Here is a 21371-nt window from a genome sequence, read left to right as displayed (position 1 = left end):
CTGAGTCACTCAGCCACTGTTTTATCTAATACTTTAAAAAAAAATTATGTGTCAAGATCTGTTTAATATAAACTCTAGAGTTAGCCACAGTTTACATCCTTGAGTTTAAATGTACTGATAAATTGTGATAGTGGTGGTTAATGTGGTGTTCTTTTACTTTGCTTTTTAATATGTGGGTGTTTTTTACTTCCTTCCTAATGTTTATTGGCCATCTGTATAGACTTTTGTGCAAGCATAAGAAATTATATTTTGAACCCATTATGCACAGTCTATCTTAAGTATAAATCCCATTAGGTAGCATACGTATTGGCATGTAAGTGCAAGAATACCTCGCTCCCCAAATATGCTTTTGCAAGGTATTTGGCTATCAGATTTCAAAGTACTCTTATTGCACTTCTATAGAGTAAATACCTTTTTGACCCTAGCTTCTTTGCCTCAGAAGATTATGCAATAGTGCAGTGTGGAGTAAAATTGTGCAAGAACACTAGCAATGGAGTCCACAGATCAAGACTGTGGGTAACTGAAGAGCAAGCAGAACTTTACCCTTTTGGTTAATTATCCACCTTCTGACATGCTGGTGCCACCTTAGTTTATTATGTATTTGGAAGCCTTTAAAATTCATATGTAGAGCCTCATTGAGGGTTTTCCCATTAGTGTTGATTTTTTTCGTTGAAAGGGGGGTGGGATGGGTTTGCATAATGCAAGTCTTTTTAAGATTAAAGATTTACCTGTTTGTTCAGAAACAGTTGTAAGCCTGTTCTCCAGTTCTGTTACTCTCCTGTACATGTTAGTTTATTTATTAATTTTTTTTATGATCTACACAATCATCCAAACTTGAGCTTTGAATGAGTCATCATTCCATTTACAATCTAATTGTTTTTATTTTTTATTTTCTTAATTTTTTCTTTGTTAGTAATTGAAAAAGAATTCCAGAAGTTTTATTTCTCAATGTTTCTCTACAAACTTAGGAACTGTATTCAAATGGAATTTGACTGTGGTGTCTTACATGAAAGGCAGTTTTAAATCTTTAGTTTCATATTGCAATGTAGATAAGTAAACTTATTTCAATAAAGATAGGGACTCTATCCTCAAGGAGTGTGGCTAATTATCTGAAAATTTAAAGAGCTTAATTTGTTTAAACTGTTCACTTTCTTCTTTTTGACAGGAAGCATTGCATACTGAACACTCCATGATTGCCTCTGCAACAGACAGCAGAAGTGTTACAAAAGAAAGGAGAAAATCAAAAGACCCTGAACGGAGAAAGAGTTTAATCCAAGCTGTTTCAGATTTCTTTCATAAAAAGAAAGATTCTACAGGGAGTGTTTCTCCTCCTAAGACACCAACATCTAGTAATCAATCCCATAGTAAAGATGGAAAATTTCGTTTGAAGTTCACAAAAGCAAAGGATAAAATGAAGGTGTGTAATATTTAAAATTACCTCTTAATTTCAGTGCTATTGGGTGGCATTTTGTCTTATGTGCTTCTTTTTACACTGTGTCCCATAATAATAAACACCCACAATAATAAAACTGAAGCCTTCAGAAGACCGTGAACTTGAGAACACAAAATTTGCACCTGGCGAAGACGTCAATGATGTATCATAAAAGTTCAAGATATTACAATAAGGTTTTTGTAGTATTATAGTTTGCAATGAAGTGAATATATTGTTACAGTGGATCTCAATTTTAAGTTCTCCAGCTTTTCATTTTTCCTGATTCTACACCGTATATTTGTAACCCCTATGAAAAACCCGTAAGATCAATGCAAAAAATTCCCTGATTTTACATTTCTTCCTAGTAATGTCTATGTTAGTTCTAAGTTCTTACTTATGTCTTGCTTGACTTTGTTCTGTTTGCTTCCTGTTGACATTTGATGTGACTGATCGAGTTATAAATAGCACAAAAGACAGATGGTTTGCACCACGGGTGGTGGCATAGTTAAAGGAATATTTTAGGCCGTTGTGGAGAGGAGAGACATGATCTGTGATCAGTGCTGCCAACACAACTTATGACATTTGGTTTCACTGTGCAATTATGATACAACTATTGCTAGGTTGCAGCGATAATGGAAAAACAACTGTTTTTGTGAAGTGTCCCGGACTGAGCCATTAGGTGATGGAGGGGTCCAGCCACCATCTTTTCCTGTGCCACTTATAACTCTGTCTCATCCTTTCGATGTATTTCCAATGTACTGTATTCAGCAACAATATCAATTGTCAACCTTTTAAATTCAAACACTGAGTCTTGAAGAATATGCTCGGTCACAATTGAGGAAACATCAGCCATATTTGGATAGTGAATTCTCATTGTCTGGTGACTTGTTAAGTCACCCAGTAGCCAGTGCAGCCACTACACCACACTAATGTGTGGAGAGGAGGAGCGACCCTTCAGTGACGAGAGTGCAGGTAGAGGTGAAAGCATTTTCTGATGGCTGAAAATATACTTTTCATGCAGATGATGTACTGTGACAGAGATCTCACACGGAAATAGAGCAAGGGTTTCGCAATAGCACATTTTAAAGACTTTCATGTTCAAATCTGACACGATACATTTGCAACAACTACGTACTCTACTCACATATGTACTTTACACCATGCATACCACACACTGTAGATCATAAAGAATGGCAGCAAGGATAGAGGGCATGAAGCGAAACTGTAGTACATGAGCTTTCTAAAATTTGCATTTTACACAGTGTACAGAAATTCACTGAGCTGACTTCTAATAAGCTTGTAACGTCAATTGGGGAAGTAAACTCATTTTTTCATGTCTCTGTTTCTCTCATGAAGCATAAAATAACACTTTCATGGTGATGAGCATATGAAGTGCAGCTCATAAGGAAAGCATTAAACAATAACAACAATGATGACAAAGTTTGTCATTTAGCAAATGTCCGCATTTATGTTTATGGTTTAATCACTTAGCAACTGTGTTCTTTTTTATTTAATTCAAAATGTTCATCAATTCTTGCTTTTTTTCTGGGTGAGCACAAAGGCACATTTTGAATGTAAATTTGTGGTCATAGCACGTTGGAAAATAGCTCAATTACCTTGTAGCCAAATCAAATTTCAATTTTTTGATGAGTTTTTACTTGCTGTTACACACCTGCAATTTTTTAAGAACTGATTAAATTCATTACCACAAGTTATTGAATAAACATTGTATTGTACATTTAATTTCTTCCACTTAGACAGATGTTATACAAAGTATTGGAGAGGATTGCAATTTTTAATCATATACGCCAATTAATGTTTGTTTGCTTTTATTTTGGGAGGTTTAAAATTTTCCTTGATTCTGCATTTTTTTAAGTCTAGACCATACAAAAATGTGAAATAGGGGTTTCACCATATTCAGTTAAAATTGTAACTTTTTTTATCTACAGAGGTGTGTAAACAAAAAAGTTTTTTCAATAGAATGATGAACACTCGTAATAGAATTTAATAGACCTTAGAAAGAGGAGACTGCTGATATAATGTTGGTTTACGACTTTATGAAATATTTTTTGAAAATAGTAGGGAAACATGCTAAATGGAACCTAAAATCAGCTGGCACATTATAGTCTTAACTACAATAACTGTTACAGTGGGATTTAAAATCCACTGTATCAATAGCTTTAGCCTACACTTTTAGAACGTTACTGGGCTATTTTTCACTCCAAATATTGACACAATACCAGTCAGTGAGCTCCTTCCCAGAGCTCTCGCATGTCAGCAGTTCATAAAAGTATAAAAATAATAGTTACTACCCTGGTTTGAAGCACAAAAAAGTTGAGAATTTTAATCCTTACAAAAAATATTCAATTCTTTGTTTTGCACATCTTAATGGATGGTTTTACATATCTTGGACTATTAATGAAAAACTGGAGGGTCACATTACATGTGACATACTGTAGGTGTCAAATGTTCAAAACAATATGCAAATATAATGTGTAATGATCTTTTGAGGAAAGCAAAGGGTCAAAGTATAAGTATCCAAAAGATTAGCATATTCACTGATTTGAGTTTAATAATAGATAGTATTGTGGGATTTCGTTTAAACTTTTCTTTTTCCTTCTAATCCTCTGATCTTCACTATCATCAGAAAGATAGTGTACTTCTGTTGTGTCTGTCTGCACTATGCATGTTTAGTATTGCTTTCTTGCTTATCACACTTAATACTTTTAAAGAATGGGAACATTAATTTTTGCTTGCTAACAACATTCACTCATCAGTTATAAATCGAACACCTCTAGTCTGCATCAGATTATGAAACAGTAAATTCCAGTCTTGAAAACAGGAAATAAATAAAGATAGGCAACTACTCAACTGTGATAAGCGATGAATGTACACACATAACAACACAGTAAATTTCACTAGCTTTTGTTACAAAGACTTGCCCAAGCTGATTGGTGTAGGAGGGGAGGATAGGAGAGTTAGAACTGGGCTGGTGTGAGATACAGTATTTCACTATGTTAAAACCAACCCTCAACTCACTGTTCTTACAGACAAAGATTTCAACACCACCACCACCACCACCACCACCACCAACAGCAAGTTACTATGTCGCTGAGGGTCTCCACCAGTTGCCTGAAATTTTTCTTTAACAGCATTTACCCCTATGATCCCATTTGATAAATTCAACATGATCTCAGATAGCTCCTCTAAACATTAGGTACCTTCCAAGATCTTCACTTGAATACATCTCTCTCCTGCCACTGGACTGGGCAAGATGGAGCAGTAGTTAAAACACTGAACTGACTTTGAGAAGCACTAGATTCAAATTCCTATTCACCCAGTATGAGAATTACATTTTCTTTGGTTTCCCTAAATTGTGTAGGTGACAGTGGTCCCACAGAAAGGAGCTCTGTGTTTCTGGCATCACCAACCAGTTGTCCACTGTCTCTCTTCCTATGCCCAAGATTCAAGTAACTTTCTTGATTGCCTTCCAATCACCGGTCCTATTACCTCCAACTCTTTGGTAGACAATATTTGATGTTGATATTTGGTTTGTGGGGCACTCAACGGCGCGGTCATAGCATCCGAGTAGTCAATGTTATGTTTGTGGACACCAACATCTGCATATACATGGCCATTGATAGTATTACCATAATTATTTCTCTGTTCAGTTGCAAATTTACATAAAAAAAACCACAGAAATGCCATGGGTATTTGTGTGCCACATTGCTAGGACAATATGTTTATTAACCACTCGGAGGAAGCCTTCCTATATACTCAACATACTAACCTTTTCAGAGCTTTGCAGACCATACTCAGTTATTTCAGAACCAGATTCTCTACACCTTTTCTTTCTGTTGCCACAACTACTTAGCTCTATTGAGAACCACCTTCAAATCACCTTGTACCACCAAAATCCTTCTCTCATCATTCAATTATTCTGTTGCTCACTTGCAAGGGAAACTCTCTCCCCCCCCCCCCCCCACTCCCTCTCAGATTTAGTGGTAAAATGTTCCATCAAAAAGTGAACACAGATCAACCATGAAAACAGGAGGAAGGACTACTAAATTGTGAAAAAAGAAGCAAAATAGAAACAATGAATGCTCCAAGCTCAAGTGTGTAACATTGAGCCAATTGCAAGAACCATGGTGTCATGGTTGTGTGGTCAGGATGTCAGACTGCAAAGTGGGAGATCCATGTTCAAATCTCCCTCATGCCCATGTGTATTGTTTTTCTTTTTTTCCTCCCACAAAATTATGAACTGTCCATCTAGTCATTGAGGTGTCTGTTAGTTGTATTCAAATTAGTGTCTGTGTCATTATTTGTTGTTTTCAGTTCTGTGAGGGGTCTCACCTGCTCTCACAATTCATCACATTTATTTGCGGCTGTAATATATTCTGTAAGCAGTGTATAAATTGACAATTGACAAGATTACCAAAGGAGAACAGATGTGAATGACTGGGTGGAAAGTTCATAATTTTGTGAAGGAAGGGGGAAAAAAAAGAGAGACATGAGGCAGATTTGAACATGGATCTTCCTCTGTGCAAACCAATACCATGACCACACAACCACAACACAGTGATTCTTGCCATTTGCTTGATGTTGCACATCTTGAGCTTGAACCATACAATGTTTCTACATTGCTTCTTTTTCCACAGTTGAGTATACGTTCTTCCTGTTTTCATGCTTAATCTGTGTTCAGTCTTTGATTGGCTATCCACTGGGCCATTTTATCACCAAATCTGAGGTTGTTGTATTGGGGAGTTTCCCGTGTCAGTGTATACAATATTGTAGTAAATACCTATATGCCACCTCTGTTCCTAAACTTACACCTTTTGGGTCATTCAACTTGTGGATCACCCAGAGGAAAAATATGCCCCATACCCTCTAACCCCACCTTCTATTACAGTCCTGTTACAGACATTGCCTATCCAATCAAAGGCAAGGCTATTTAATCTCGTGGCTGCTAAAGATGCTGTACACTAAGATAGCAGTGACTTTCAACTGTAGTAAGTTGTTTGTAAGAGTTCCATTTTAAAATATTTAGGATTTACAAAATTTGTTGAGCTTGATGGTATGTTTTTTTTTTTTCCCCCAGTATGCTCTACAATGAGCACTGCTCTTTTGTAAAGTCAGAGAAAAATTATTTAACATCATCAAAATTGAATTCAGAGAATTATTCATCTGACACCAGATACCTGAGGAAAATAACCCTTTTGGATCCACTGTCTGATTACATCCAGCAGTATGATTTTCCTCTATGCCTCCAATGATGGGCAGTGTTGGACGCATTTCCATTATTGTGCTATAAATAAAAATTGTGGGAGAATCCAGTGAGTAGGAAAGCTGGATTGGAAAGTGTTTATTGTTTCTAACCAAACCAGTAAGTCAGAACACAGGTGATGTCTTACTAACTTGTGCATCTGAAACTCGAATATCTTTCTGCTGACAGTTCTATGAAGAAGATGGTAGAAGATAGGAAAATGTTTTGAAGTAACACAAAGAAGGTAGAAAAAGATGAGAAAGCTCATAGTTCTGAAAACTTGCTGATTTGGTTTGTGTCACACTAACTAAACATCAGTGTTAAACAGTGGCAAACAGATCTGCATCTACATCCATACTCTGCAAACAACTGTGACATACATGGTAGAGTGGACTTCCCATTGTTCCAATTATTAGGGCTTCTTCACATTGCATTCAGTACAGAACGAAGGAAGAATGACTGTTTAAGCATCTCTGTGCACGTCGTAATTAATATATAGTATGTTCCTCGCTGTCCCTCTGGGAACACTACATAGTAGATGGTTGTAGTGAATTCCTAGATTCCTCTCTTAAAGTGGATTCTTCAAACTTTATAAGTAGACTTTCGTGGGATAGCTTGCATATATCTTGTATCTACTTTATCCGACATCTCCATGACATTCTCCTATGGGAGAAACAAACCTGTGACCATTTGTGCTGACCTTCTCTGAATATGTCCAGTATCCCCCATTAGTCCTATTTTTATGGGTCTTGCAGTCTGCTTTGTATACTGATTACATTTCCCTTGTATTTTACCAATGAACCTCGTTTACTTGCAACTGAACTTACGTGATTGTTCCTTTTCATATCCCCACAAATTCTTGCACCCAGATAGTTTTTTGAGTTTATCAGATCCAGTTGTGAGTCACTGACATAATAGTCACAGGATACAACTTTTTTTGTTTTGTGAAATACACAATTTTACTTTCCTGAATATTTACAATAAATTGATAATCTTAACACCACTTTGAAATCTTATCGAAATCAAACTGGATATGGTCATTTGTGCTGCTTTTTCCAGATTTGCTTCATTATAGATAACTGCATCATTTATAAGAGATTGATGTTACTATTAATATTGTCTGCAAAGTCGTTAATATACAGCATCAATAGCAAGGGTCGCTCACAGGTATTTCCACTGTTCCGTCAATTCTCTGTGCACTACATGTTTGCACATCACCACTCTTCTCCTCCTGCGCTGCCGTGGCCATTGCTTCCACTGATGTCGAACCAGTTCTTTACCTCCCTCTACCAGGTTGCACACCAAAAGAACCAGTCTTTTCGATTTTCCAAATCATTTTCTCCAGACCCACGGCAGTCATCGGACCAACGCATTTTTCCAAACCCTTCAGTGTCCAGAACTTTTGCAGAGCGACGTGTGCACAGTCATCATTCTTGTAATACAGCTTTACAAGCAGAGCGTGATCCTGCATTGAGACAGTCATGACGAACCTCGCAGACACAAAAGGAAAACAAGCTGTGTACCCGACGTGTTTATACCAACTTTAACGGGTTATGCACTTGAGAGGTGTTTTCATTTACATATTCTGACACACAAAGTGCCATCTATTGTTCAATTTTCACACTATTTTCATTTCTTCTGCCTTACTTTTTCTCCCTTCTTCGATAATATGCCATTGTGCTTTGACTTTATTCTGACCAGTGGTGTTATTTCTACAGTGTTTTGAAAGTTTAACTTTAATTATAATCACCCTGTATATCTGTCAAGTGCATGGTCGACTATTCTTCTAAAATGAAGCCACAGTTCTTCTACAAGCTTCTCTCCAGTGCTAAGTGTTTCCTGAGATACAACACTATTGCCTCTTCATCCAGTTTGCCTTCTACTTGTTTTAGTTGTCCCTTGTACTTTGGTAATCATTGTTGTTAGAAGTGGCTCATGGTCACTGATACTAGTTCCAGTGGCGGCATCCTCAACAAGGTCAGGTATGTTTGTTGCTATTAGATCCAGTTTATTTCCATTATGAATGGGCTTCTGAACAGTTTGTTACACATAGCTCTCAGAGAAGGCATTAGTGATACCTTGTCACGTCAACCACTTACAGATCGGTTATTTTCCCAGTTGATTGTTACATGATCAAAATCTTCTCCAATGATGTTAGTATGATTGAGGAACTTATTTTCTAGTGGACTTAGTTTACTTCTAACGTTTTTGGTTGCATCTGGAGATGAGTCTGGTGGTCAATAGAAGGGTCTGAGTATACGTTTACTGCAACTTGTGAAGCACAGTCAGTCTCCACATTGTCATTGTTGGAAATGTGCTTTATGCCCATGCTAAACTTTTTTACAAATTCCAGATGGTTGTACTGCTGGGGAGAGCAGTTAATGCTCTTCTGTTTGACAGCATATATTAGTGGTTTACAAGCCATGTAGATAGTGAACATCCTCCTTCTATTTGTAGGTGGATGTGTTTAACAAACTGAGTGAACAGGGAGCAATTATTATTTTTCATCAAGTATTAACTGGAATAAACACTGAGGTAAATTTTTCTTGAATGTAGAAATACTCGAGAGGAAGTCAGTAAGTGAGTACTACTACAACCTGCAGTCAGAACCAAGAACAGAACATAAAACATAAAACATGAAAAACATGTAGCAGTTCACAGCAAGGAATAAACAAGACACTGATACGTAAAGAGTTATAAAACACAGCAGCCGTATTGGCTGGTGAGGAAGCTGCTTGACAGCTGAAATTCACTTCTTACCGTGCAAACGTAACAGCTCACCACTAAACACACAACCATCACTGGTTGGTGTGAACTTGACAGTCGACCACCATGATGACACACAGCTGGGGAGCAGACACTAAAAGTATATGCCCAAGCTTGATACTGAGCCTTCCCCAGGCAATCTTGCATGCAGTTTCAATTTCTATTTCATTTGATTTAAGTTTCTTTCCTGTTGCGACAAGTACACCAACTCCATTTACCATCAGCATATCCTTTTTAAATGAGCTTTGCTTTTTCCCCAGAAATTGCTCTACTGTCAATTTCAGGTTTTAACCAGCTTTCCTTTCTTAATATTATGTGAGTTCCACTGCTTTCTAGGAGCACTTCAAACTGTGGCAACATCTTGTGATTGATCCGTTTTTGACACTCCCACTGTAGGGAGCACTTCATTGTATCTTATACTGATGAATAGCAGCCTCAGATGTGTACTGCACACCTGACACATTAGTTGGGTCCCTACAGTTCTCAACCTTATGGCATGAATCAAGAAAGTTGTAGCTGAGCTTGTCACAGATTGTTTGAAGTCCCTTGTTCAGTCCTTCCACTTGACTCGGAACAAGGGGAACGCAATCAGTTCTGGGGGCAACGCTGCAAATTGTGATCTTTCTTGAAACTCCACTAGTGAGTTATGTCTTTCTAACTTTCTCTGTCAGTCACTGGAATGATCCAAGTATGGCTTTGGAGCCCAGATGAGAGTCATCATTTGTCCCCATGTGCAGATTAATGTGCAGTTGCTTGTACCCTCCACACTCAGTAGCTACCAGAACAGCCTTTTCTACCGGTTGATTAAACCCCCTCTCCTGCCAGCCACACACGCTGAGTGCACTTCCTGGTATTCAGTCCCATTCGTTGCTGCCACTTCTATATGTGGTGCCATCATTCACTGTAAGTTTGAACTGTCGATGACTAACAGACATTTTAGGTTAGGCTTTACGGTGACTGTTACTGACATTAAATGAAACAATAAGTTTACTGTTACCAGTCACTGTTTATTTATCTCCATGATATATTTCAAAGGTTTAAACCTCCATAATCAGGTGGATTTACATTTGTTAGTATGACATTTGTGTGTGTGTGTGTGTGTGTGTGTGTGTGTGTGTGTGTGTGTGTGTTGTGTTGCAATTTTTGGAGGAACTTGTGATTCTGTCTGTGGAGAAAACAAAACAATATTTCAGAACCTGGTTTTGGGTTTCTTTTGACAAAAAATTACACGTATATCTAACAGTAAACATAAAATAAGTAAAATAGAGTACCTCCAGTGGTCATAGGTTCCTTTTGCTGTCTTAACCCATCACATGTATACTGTCATATTTTGTGGATTTGGAGGTGTTAGTTTTGAGGTGTGAAATACCTGCGTTAGAATAAATACTTCAGGTGTTATATAAATCTGATCCCCCCATGAACCATGGACCTTGCCGTTGGTGGGGAGGCTTGCGTGCCTCAGCGATACAGATGGCCGTACCGTAGGTGCAACCACAACGGAGGGGTATCTGTTGAGAGGCCAGACAAACATGTGGTTCCTGAAGAGGGGCAGCAGCCTTTTCAGTAGTTGCAGGGGCAACAGTCTGGATGATTGACTGATCTGGCCTTGTAACATTAACCAAAACGGCCTTGCTGTGCTGGTACTGCGAACGGCTGAAAGCAAGGGGAAACTACAGCCGTAATTTTTCCCGAGGACATGCAGCTCTACTGTATGATTAATGATGATGGCGTCCTCTTGGGTAAAATATTCCGGAGGTAAAATAGTCCCCCATTCGGATCTCCGGGCGGGGACTATTCAGGAGGATGTCGTTATCAGGAGAAAGAAAACTGGCGTTCTACGGATCGGAGCATGGAATGTCAGATCCTTTAATCGGGCAGGTAGGTTAGAAAATTTAAAAAGGGAAATGGATAGGTTAAAGTTAGATATAGTGGGAATTAGTGAAGTTCGGTGGCAGGAGGAACAAGACTTTTGGTCAGGTGATTACAGGGTTATAAATACAAAATCAAATAGGGGTACTGCAGGAGTAGGTTTAATAATGAATAAAAAAATAGGAGTGCGGGTTAGCTACTACAAACAGCATAGTGAACGCATTTTTGTGGCCAAGATAGACACAAAGCCCATGCCTACTACAGTAGTACAAGTTTATATGCCAACTACCTCTGCAGATGATGAAGAAATAGATGAAATGTATGACAAGATAAAAGAAATTATTCAGGTAGTGAAGGGAGACGAAAATTTAATAGTCATGGGTGACTGGAATTCGTCAGTAGGAAAAGGGAGAGAAGGAAACATAGTAGGTGAATATGGATTGGGGGAAAGGAATGAAAGAGGAAGCCGCCTTGTAGAATTTTGCACAGAGCATAACTTAATCATAGCCAACACTTGGTTCAAGAATCATAAAAGAAGGTTGTATACCTGGAAGAATCCTGGAGATACTAAAAGGTATCAGATAGATTATATAATGGTAAGACAGAGATTTAGGAACCAGGTTTTAAATTGTAAGACATTTCCTGGGGCAGATGTGGATTCTGACCACAATCTATTGGTTATGAACTGCCAATTGAAACTGAATAAACTGCAAAAAGGTGGGAATTTAAGGAGATGGGACCTGGATAAACTGAAAGAACCAGAGGTTGTAGAGAGTTTCAGGGACAGCATAAGGGAACGATTGACAGGAATGGGGGAAAGAAATACAGTAGAAGAAGAATGGGTAGCTCTGAGGGATGAAGTAGTGAAGGCAGCAGAGGATCAAGTTGGTAAAAAGACGAGGGCTAATAGAAATCCTTGGGTAACAGAAGAAATATTGAATTTAATTGATGAAAGGAGAAAATATAAAAATGCAGTAAATGAAGCAGGCAAAAAGGAATACAAACGTCTCAAAAATGAGATCGACAGGAAGTGCAAAATGGCTAAGCAGGGATGGCTAGAGGACAAATGTAAGGGTGTAGAGGCTTGTCTCACTAGGGGTAAGATAGATACTGCCTATAGGAAAATTAAAGAGACCTTTGGAGAGAAGAGAACCACTTGTATGAATATCAAGAGCTCAGATGGCAACCCAGTTCTAAGCAAAGAAGGGAAGGCAGAAAGGTGGAAGGAGTATATAGAGGGTTTATACAAGGGCGATGTACTTGAGGACTATATTATGGAAATGGAAGAGAATGTAGATGAAGACGAAATGGGAGATAAGATACTGCGTGAAGAGATTGACAGAGCACTGAAAGACCTGAGTCGAAACAAGGCCCCGGGAGTAGACAACATTCCATTTGAACTACTGATGGCCTCGGGAGAGCCAGTCATGACAAAACTCTACCATCTGGTGAGCACAATGTATGAGACAGGCGAAATACCCTCAGACTTCAAGAAGAATATAATAATTCCAATCCCAAAGAAAGCAGGTGTTGACAGATGTGAAAATTACCGAACTATCAGTTTAATAAGTCACAGCTGCAAAATACTAACGCGAATTCTTTACAGACGAATGGAAAAACTGATAGAAGCCGACCTCGGGGAAGATCAGTTTGGATTCCGTAGAAATGTTGGAACACGTGAGGCAATACTGACCTTACGACTTATCTTAGAAGAAAGATTAAGAAAAGGCAAACCTACGTTTCTAGCATTTGTAGACTTAGAGAAAGCTTTTGACAATGTTAACTGGAATACTCTCTTTCAAATTCTGAAGGTGGCAGGGGTAAAATACAGGGAGCGAAAGGCTATTTACAATTTGTACAGAAACCAGATGGCAGTTATAAGAGTCGAGGGGCATGAAAGGGAAGCAGTTGTTGGGAAAGTAGTAAGACAGTGTTGTAGCCTCTCCCCAATGTTATTCAACCTGTATATTGAGCAAGCAGTAAAGGAAACAAAAGAAAAATTTGGAGTAGGTATTAAAATCCATGGAGAAGAAATAAAAACTTTGAGGTTCGCCGATGACATTGTAATTCTGTCAGAGACAGCAAAGGACTTGGAAGAGCAGTTGAACGGAATGGACAGTGTCTTGAAAGGAGGATATAAGATGAACATCAACAAAAGCAAAACGAGGATAATGGAATGTAGTCAAATTAAGTCGGGTGATGCTGAGGGAATTCGATTAGGAAATGAGACACTTAAAGTAGTAAAGGAGTTTTGCTATTTAGGGAGTAAAATAACCGATGATGGTCGAAGTAGAGAGGATATAAAATGTAGACTGGCAATGGCAAGGAAAGCGTTTCTCAAGAAGAGGAATTTGTTAACATCGAGTATAGATTTAAGTGTCAGGAAGTTGTTTCTGAAAGTATTTGTATGGAGTGTAGCCATGTATGGAAGTGAAACATGGACGATAAATAGTTTGGACAAGAAGAGAATAGAAGCTTTCGAAATGTGGTGCTACAGAAGAATGCTGAAGATAAGGTGGGTAGATCACGTAACTAATGAGGAGGTATTGAATAGGATTGGGGAGAAGAGAAGTTTGTGGCACAACTTGACTAGAAGAAGGGATCGGTTGGTAGGACATGTTTTGAGGCATCAAGGGATCACAAATTTAGCATTGGAGGGCAGTGTGGAGGGTAAAAATCGTAGAGGGAGACCAAGAGATGAATACACTAAGCAGATTCAGAAGGATGTAGGTTTAAGTAGATACTGGGAGATGAAGAAGCTTGCACAGGATAGAGTAGCATGGAGAGCTGCATCAAACCAGTCTCAGGACTGAAGACCACAACAACAACAACATAAATCTGATTTGGACAAGTTAAAATAGCTTAAATGTTACAAACTTAAAGTACAGTGATCATATCGGCCATAGTGGTAAAATTATACATAAATAACAATTTTGGTTGGAATTAATAGATAGATATGAAAGGATGGATGCAGAGGGAGAGAAAGACAAAGTGAGAGGGATAGAGAGGGTGGAAAGAGTGATTGTATGAGAGCAAACTTCACATGGCAAGGGGTCTTAAGATTGTATCTGTTACATGTAATAACTGCCTAAAGGTTGGGGTAATACATTGGTTAATGCTTTAAAATATATAGATGGATGTACAATTTGTGCCAGTAGTTGATGTACATGTAGTTTCAAGCTAACAAGGGATACAAGTTGTTTGTGTGATGATATATATGTAAATGAGGTCAGTCTCTTGTACTCTTGGCAGCTGTCATGGTAACATAACTAAATATTAATGGTAAATAGTAAGGTAAGTGTGGAGATAAATGGACAGTGACTGGTAACAGCAAACTTGTTTCATTTAAAGACCCTACGTATTTGCAACCACCACATCTCAACTGAAGGCACAGCAGGTTTCTCAAGAGGTGATGTAAGTCTCACTGTATCAGTTTAAGTTCTGGTGGAAGACAGCACCTTGAATTTGTTGGTCAGGGAATGGGTACAACACCCTGAGGTCTCCCTGTTCCCTGGCACCACAGATTCGCTATACAGGGCACTTAGCCCTATCACTGACACACCTCTCACAGACAAGTGGATAGATATCCCACTTCCTGTAGAAATGACAGGACCCACAGGAGCATATAGTACTTATGTGCCATGGGTACTCTCAGGAGACCTCCCAACACACCCGCTCACAGCAGCTTCCAATTATTTGATAGTAGTCATGCTGATTTCCAGCTGCTTACAAAGATCAACTGATGCATGTTCGAGAACATCATCCACAGTATGGCTGCATTGTAGCTGGTGCAATGGTTTACAGAATAGTAACCAAGTGACTGAAATAAGCTCGCAGATTCTCTTTTAATTTCTGGATCTATCAAGCTAAAAGTATTATGTCTTTTATTGTAGGTTACACATAAAACAGACATATAAAAGTATTACAACTTGTAACTTTTTTTTTGTTATAGTTGCTGACAAACTTAAAAATAGCATTAATAAATGATAAATGTAGACAATATACATTTATGTTGAAATGGAAAACTAAGTGTAACATGATACACATTAGTTATAACATATGCTATACTAGCTAAATCACAATTGGTGATTTACTAAAAAATGCACTCATGTTCAAAAATGAAGGACAGAAGTGGTGTTCACTTGATTTATCACTGCCAAGTAGCATAGCTTAGTGAAGCTTGGACCATACGTAGAAAGAACTGCTACAGTATAGCACAGAAGACAACTGAAAGGAGTTCGCAATTAGATGAACAGAACTGACACATTATTGAAATTCACCACAATTTATGATGGTCCCCTGGGCATTACAAAACGTGGGAGATGGTTCCTAGTAGGGTGTGTGATTACCACGGACAGCAGTGCATGCAGTACAGCATGCTCTCATGCTGGCCATAAGGTTGGTTAAGAGTTCTTAAGGCAGGGCATTCCATTCCTCCACCAGTGCAATTGACACCTGGTGGATGATTTTGGTGCGTTTGGATATGCTGCACTCTCTGCTCCCAATGCAGCCCACAAGTGCTCGATGGGATTTAAGTTCGGGAGACAGGCAAGCAAATCCATAGGTCAAATATCCTCTTGTTCCAAGAGCTCCTCCATGTGCACTGTTTGATGTAGTCGTGCATTGTCACCCATAAAAATGAAGTCAGGACTGATTGAACCCCGAGGGGAATACAGTCTCACAATAACACTGACCAGTAAGTATACTGTGTTGAAACTTTTGGAGGTCATTGTGCCAATGCAACATTAAGCCTACCACACCATAACACCTGAACCACCAAAACGATCATGTTTGCCAATGTTCCTGGGTGCATTACATGTTCCCACCTCTCACCACATGAGAGTGCATCCAGAATTACTGCTTGGACTGAGGCTGCTCTCATCTGACAAGAACTCCATATTGGTCCAATCCCTATACTCTTGGCACCATCTCAAATGGTGCCACCAATCTGTGACTGTCAACATAAGAACGTATTGGTCATTTGGCAGACAGACCACCCCCATGCAATCGCCATGCCATTGTGGACTGTGAGACTGCATGCCTTGTAATTGTCTTAAATATGGTTGCAATTGCATCCACTGTTTGATGTGTGTCCCTTCTTGCCTGCTGCACAATTAACTGTCATCTGGTGCTTTAGCTGAATGTGGTCTACCACCTCCTCTTATTTGAGCAGCAGTGTTTGTGGTTTGGAACACTCCCCATGCATGTAAAACAGTGCTGTGAGCAGTACCAAACTTCTTCCCTATATTTGTCATGCTTCATTCTCCTTCCATTTTCCTGATGATCCTTCCCCGTGGAAATTCATCCAAATGTTGTCTCCAGGCCATTTTGTAATAAAGTAAAGACCACCACCATAGTTCACCATAACTGCTCACTGATTGACACACATTTTTTCCCCTGTTCCTTCCACTGCCTCATGTTGCAGGGCGAGCTCCATTTGGTGCTGTAGCCATGATGAATCTGTGCCCTGTGAAGTCCAGCTCTCTCTGTGCTGCTATGAGATCTCTGTCAATATACTTCTGCAATGTCATTTCCATCGAGTTGTTAATATGTATGTTACATTATCTGTCTCATCCTTAAGTTTTGTAGATGCTCGATAGGAAACTTTCTTGGTCCTCCCATATGTCTTACCTAGTCCCCCGCTGTACGTGGCCCTCGGTGTCCTACATGTCCTCAGTAGTACTTCCAGGGGAACAGATAGGACCACCCTCCTCCGTTTGTACCAGTGCTTGTCTGTTCGAAACTAGACTATGGGTGTTTCGTTTATGCATTTGCACATCTGTCCATCTTATGCTGCCTCAATGCAATCCATCATCATGGCATCCATTTGGCCACTGGCACCTTTTACACTAGCCCAGTTGAGTGTCTGTATGCAGAAGCTACTGAACTACTGCTGCCATACTGCCATGACTTCCTCCTCAGTAGGTAAACATGCCATTTGTCTGCCATGCCTGGCCTGCCATCCTATGCCTCCTTCTTTGATGATTCCTTTGATCACCAGTATGGGCTCCATCCCTCTTCTCTGTTACCTCATGGATTTCACTTTCGGCTCTTGCTCCAGAAGCTTAACTTCACTACCTACCACTTTCCTGATGGGTCTGAACTTGTCATCACCATGGCTTCATACGGTGGCCGGTGTTTGCCTTGGCCTTCATTCGCTTCCTAAGGACGCTACTCCAGCCTTGCTCTATTGCCATAATTTTCACGACCTCACACACAACTTCATAATAGTACCTTTGTGTACACAGATGGCTCTCAGAATGACCATAGTGTTACCTATGTCTTCATAATTGGCACCAACATTTTTCAGTATCGGCTTCTGGAGCACTGTTCAGTATTTACAGCAGAGGTCTTCATCTTGTATCGGGCCACGCAGTACATCCGGAGGCACAGGCTTTTCAATTGCACAATTGCGTCCTCTACTCTAACTCTCTGTGCCCTTCAGAGCCTCTGTGTGCTATACATCATCCAGCCCTTAGTGCAACGGGTTGTGGAAAACTGTCATTTGCTCACTCTTGGTGGAGCTACTGTGATGTTTATTTGGGTTCCTGGTCACGTTGGTCTGATGGGAAACGAGGCTGCTGACGCTGCTGACGAGGCTGCAGTTCAGGTAGCTCAGCCCGCTAGTTCTTTCATTCCATCTGATGATCTCTGTGTTGCCATCTGCCAGCACGTGCTGTCTTCTTGTGCGTCACTACTGGTGCTCCCTTCCTGGGAACAAGCTCCAGGAAATTTAACCTCTCCCAGCAGCTTGGAAGACCTCCTCTGAGCCCTCTCACCATGAGATCATTTTAGCTAGGTTGCGTCTTGGGTACTGTCTTTTTAACCATCGCCATTTGTTAAGTATTGCTTCCATAGCACTTTGTGCTCATTGCCCTCATCGTTTGATGGTTTGCCATTTCCTGCCGTCTAAGTTATTGGCCATTTTAACAAATGACGCGTGGGATGTCAAATGCGTTTTACTTTTATTTGTCGTAGCAATATGGCGAAGCACATTTAATCTTCAGTTCAGGTCATCTGTTTCTCTGTGGCATATTTTATGGTACTCTCTTCAAGTACCTGTTTTTAGTTGTCTTACCTTTCGTCACTTGGGCTCTACATGCAGTCTCTTTTAACTCCTTTTTTGTCTTCATGCTCTACAGTTCTGACGTGGGCATGTTATGACCCTAGTTGTTTTTGTGCTATAAAACGAAACATTGAATGCAGACAACACAGGTGCACACACATCACACACGCATGACCACAATTTCTGGCAGCTGAAGCCAGAGTTCATAATACTGTTACATTCCATCTTGGGGTTTCCATTGTTTTATTCACATTGTTATACCCTGAAATTTGGGTGAATCATTATTTGATTGAGGGTACTACCCCTAAAATTATATAAAGTGCAAATGCTGATCACAGCCAATACTATAGCAGAAAATACATTTTTGTGGCACTCAACAAACGAAAATACACAATATACCCTCTGTCATCTTGTAATTCCTTTTGACTTTTTCATTTTTAGTTTACATTTAATCGATGAGTTGTTTGAAAGTATTAGCCCATTACTTTTGGTAACTTAAAAAAAATCCAGTGACGGTTGGTTACTGTGTCTTATCATATTTGTGAGTAAAGGTGTTTTATTACTTTTGTTTTGTAGGGCCCTCCCTATGGCTTTGATCTTTCTCTCTCTCTTAGTCACATGGTATGTAATATCAAGGAGCATCTACCATCCAGTGTACTTTGTTGGATTTATGTTATTATATCAAAAAAATCCATTTATTGGAGAGATTTACATTGGTGCATTTGTTGGTTCTAGGCAGGGAGTCGTCATTCTGAAATGAAAGTAGTTTACGCAGTTTTGAACACGACAGATTGAAAGGCTTCATGCATAGGACTGGATATTTTGTCAGAGCTTACAGTCAAAACCCCACTAAGTGCTTCACTTCTTAATACCTAGAAACAAGTGAAAAAAACATCATTCTCAAATATACCATAGTTCAACAGTAGTTCATTGTATTTAGTCAGTTATTAGCGAAAGACTCTCTACTACAGTTTGCATTCATTAAGGTTCTCAAACCATTTCAAGTAGAGCTGGAGTTACAACTTTTTTTCCTTTGAAGTTTCTTTTGCCTTTAAATGATAATAAATATAAATTTTGTTCTATAGTTACTTATTGTCCTCCATTTTGACATCACACTGTTACTAACTGTGTTGTTCTGTATAAACATGTCGTTCTTTTAATCTTATGTTATTTTTACCATCCATCCTTAAATGTTTGTAAAACTGATGCTTGTGACTCTAATGAATTTATTTTTCAAATCGAAAATCCACGGTGGAATAACAGCAGTATGAAATAGAACAGATTTCTACTCACCATGTAGAGGAAGCACTGGGCGGCAACCAGCTACATTTAAAAGTAAATTAAGCTAATGGATAAAGTTCTTCTTCTCAGGTAGACAACCACATTCGTACATGCACATCTCGCCCCCCCCCCCCCCCCCCACACACACACACACACACACACACACACACACGCACGATCTGATGTCTCCACAGTCTGGCTCTAGTGTGTGGAGGCAATAGTGGCCATGCCATGCATCAGCTCATTTGTGTGTGTGTGTGTGTGTGTGTGTGTGTGTGTGTGTGTGTGTGTTTATACACTAAAGAAGGACTTCGTCTGATTGCTTAGTCTACTTTTAAACATACTTTAAATGTTCCTGGGTGCCGCCTCTGTGTGATGAATGGCAATCTTTCTTATTTCGTATTGTTGAATTTATTTTTCTGTAAGATATTTCATGTTATGTAAAATTGTTCTAAGATAAAATATTACTGTTAAAATATACAACTGCACTCAATGAAGGACATGTAGACTCTATGTACCAGTCCTCAAAATGCCTAACAAGTAATGTTTCAGTAACATCATCATTCTTATATCTTTGTCTGAGTAAGTACATATAAAATTCTGTTGGCAGACGGTGTCATAAAAATTTATTTCACTTTTAAGTTCTTTTCACCATTATACCATTGTTGTACCATTGGTTTTTGCTCCATTGAAAAACAATCTCTAAGTAAAACCTTTTTATTCTGCAAAAAGTAAAGTGACATGTTTTAAGAAACATGTTTTTGTGTAACGTAACGTGAAAGATAAAAATGTAATCACATAGCAACGGCAGGAGAAAACAAATGAAAGTTAAGGAAATGTGCAAGCTATCGGAGCCAGTGGCTCCTTCTTTTCGCTGGAGTTGTGAAGGGGAAGGAAGAGGGATGAAGGATAAAGTGTGGCAATATTTAGCAACTGAGAAGAGTTCCTTCATCTCTCTCACTTCCCCTTGAATGCTTGTGTCAGAAAGAGGAGCCACTGGCTCCCAAACCTTACACATTTCCATAACTTTCACATGTATTTTCTCCTGATGCTGCTTAGTGAGTAGATTTTTCATCTAAAGAATTATCAAAAAATGATTACTTTCATTGATGTATGTATTTGTATGTTATATCTGGCTGAAGGATTTTGGTAACAGATTTTAGTATTGAATTGACAAAAATATTCCAACCAGATGGGGTACGTAAGTTTTGAATTTGAGAAAGTGTTTTGATATTATAATGAAAAGAGAGCATGCAAGGAACATAGTATAGGCAAAGGAAAGGTAGGGGTATGGCCTAGGAATACTGTGGAAAAGCAAGGGAAGAGGGTAGAAATATAACTGCAGACAACACTCGCTCAGTTCCAGGCAAGGCTAATTGTGTATTGCATACAAGTTACAGAGTGGGGCAGAAAGAGGGCAGAGGGGAGGTTGCTCAGAGAACAATATAAATGAGGGTGCATAGGCCTATAATTATAAACCAAAATGTGTATGATAATGAAAGACAGTTAAGAATCTTTTTTCTGAGGGGGAAGTGAAATAGACTTTTAAAAATGTTACTTACTCTTTAAATTTGGAAATGGTTTTGTTGCAGCACAATTTAGAGTTTAACTTGTTGGTTATGTGTTTATCTATTTATCTACACTTATACTGTACGATGAGCTGTTGTCTTTACTCATAGCACTGTTAAAAACAG

The 21371-nt window shown here is 39.0% G+C and overlaps 1 protein-coding gene across 2 annotated transcripts in view; it reads left to right on the top strand.

Moving 5' to 3' along the window:
* Window positions 1-21371, top strand: part of LOC126188985 (F-actin-monooxygenase Mical) — a 550752-nt gene that overhangs the window by 432215 nt on the left and 97166 nt on the right. For both annotated transcript variants that reach the window (XM_049930777.1, XM_049930776.1), the window contains exon 25: window positions 1166-1417. In XM_049930777.1, coding sequence (XP_049786734.1) covers window positions 1166-1417 — 252 coding nt within the window. The remainder of the gene's footprint in view (window positions 1-1165; window positions 1418-21371) is intronic.

The sequence above is a fragment of the Schistocerca cancellata genome, chromosome 5 (assembly GCF_023864275.1).
Source record: "Schistocerca cancellata isolate TAMUIC-IGC-003103 chromosome 5, iqSchCanc2.1, whole genome shotgun sequence".
Taxonomy (NCBI): domain Eukaryota; kingdom Metazoa; phylum Arthropoda; class Insecta; order Orthoptera; family Acrididae; genus Schistocerca; species Schistocerca cancellata.
Note: the sequence above shows the minus strand (reverse complement) of the source record. Positions and strands in the feature narration are given on the sequence as shown.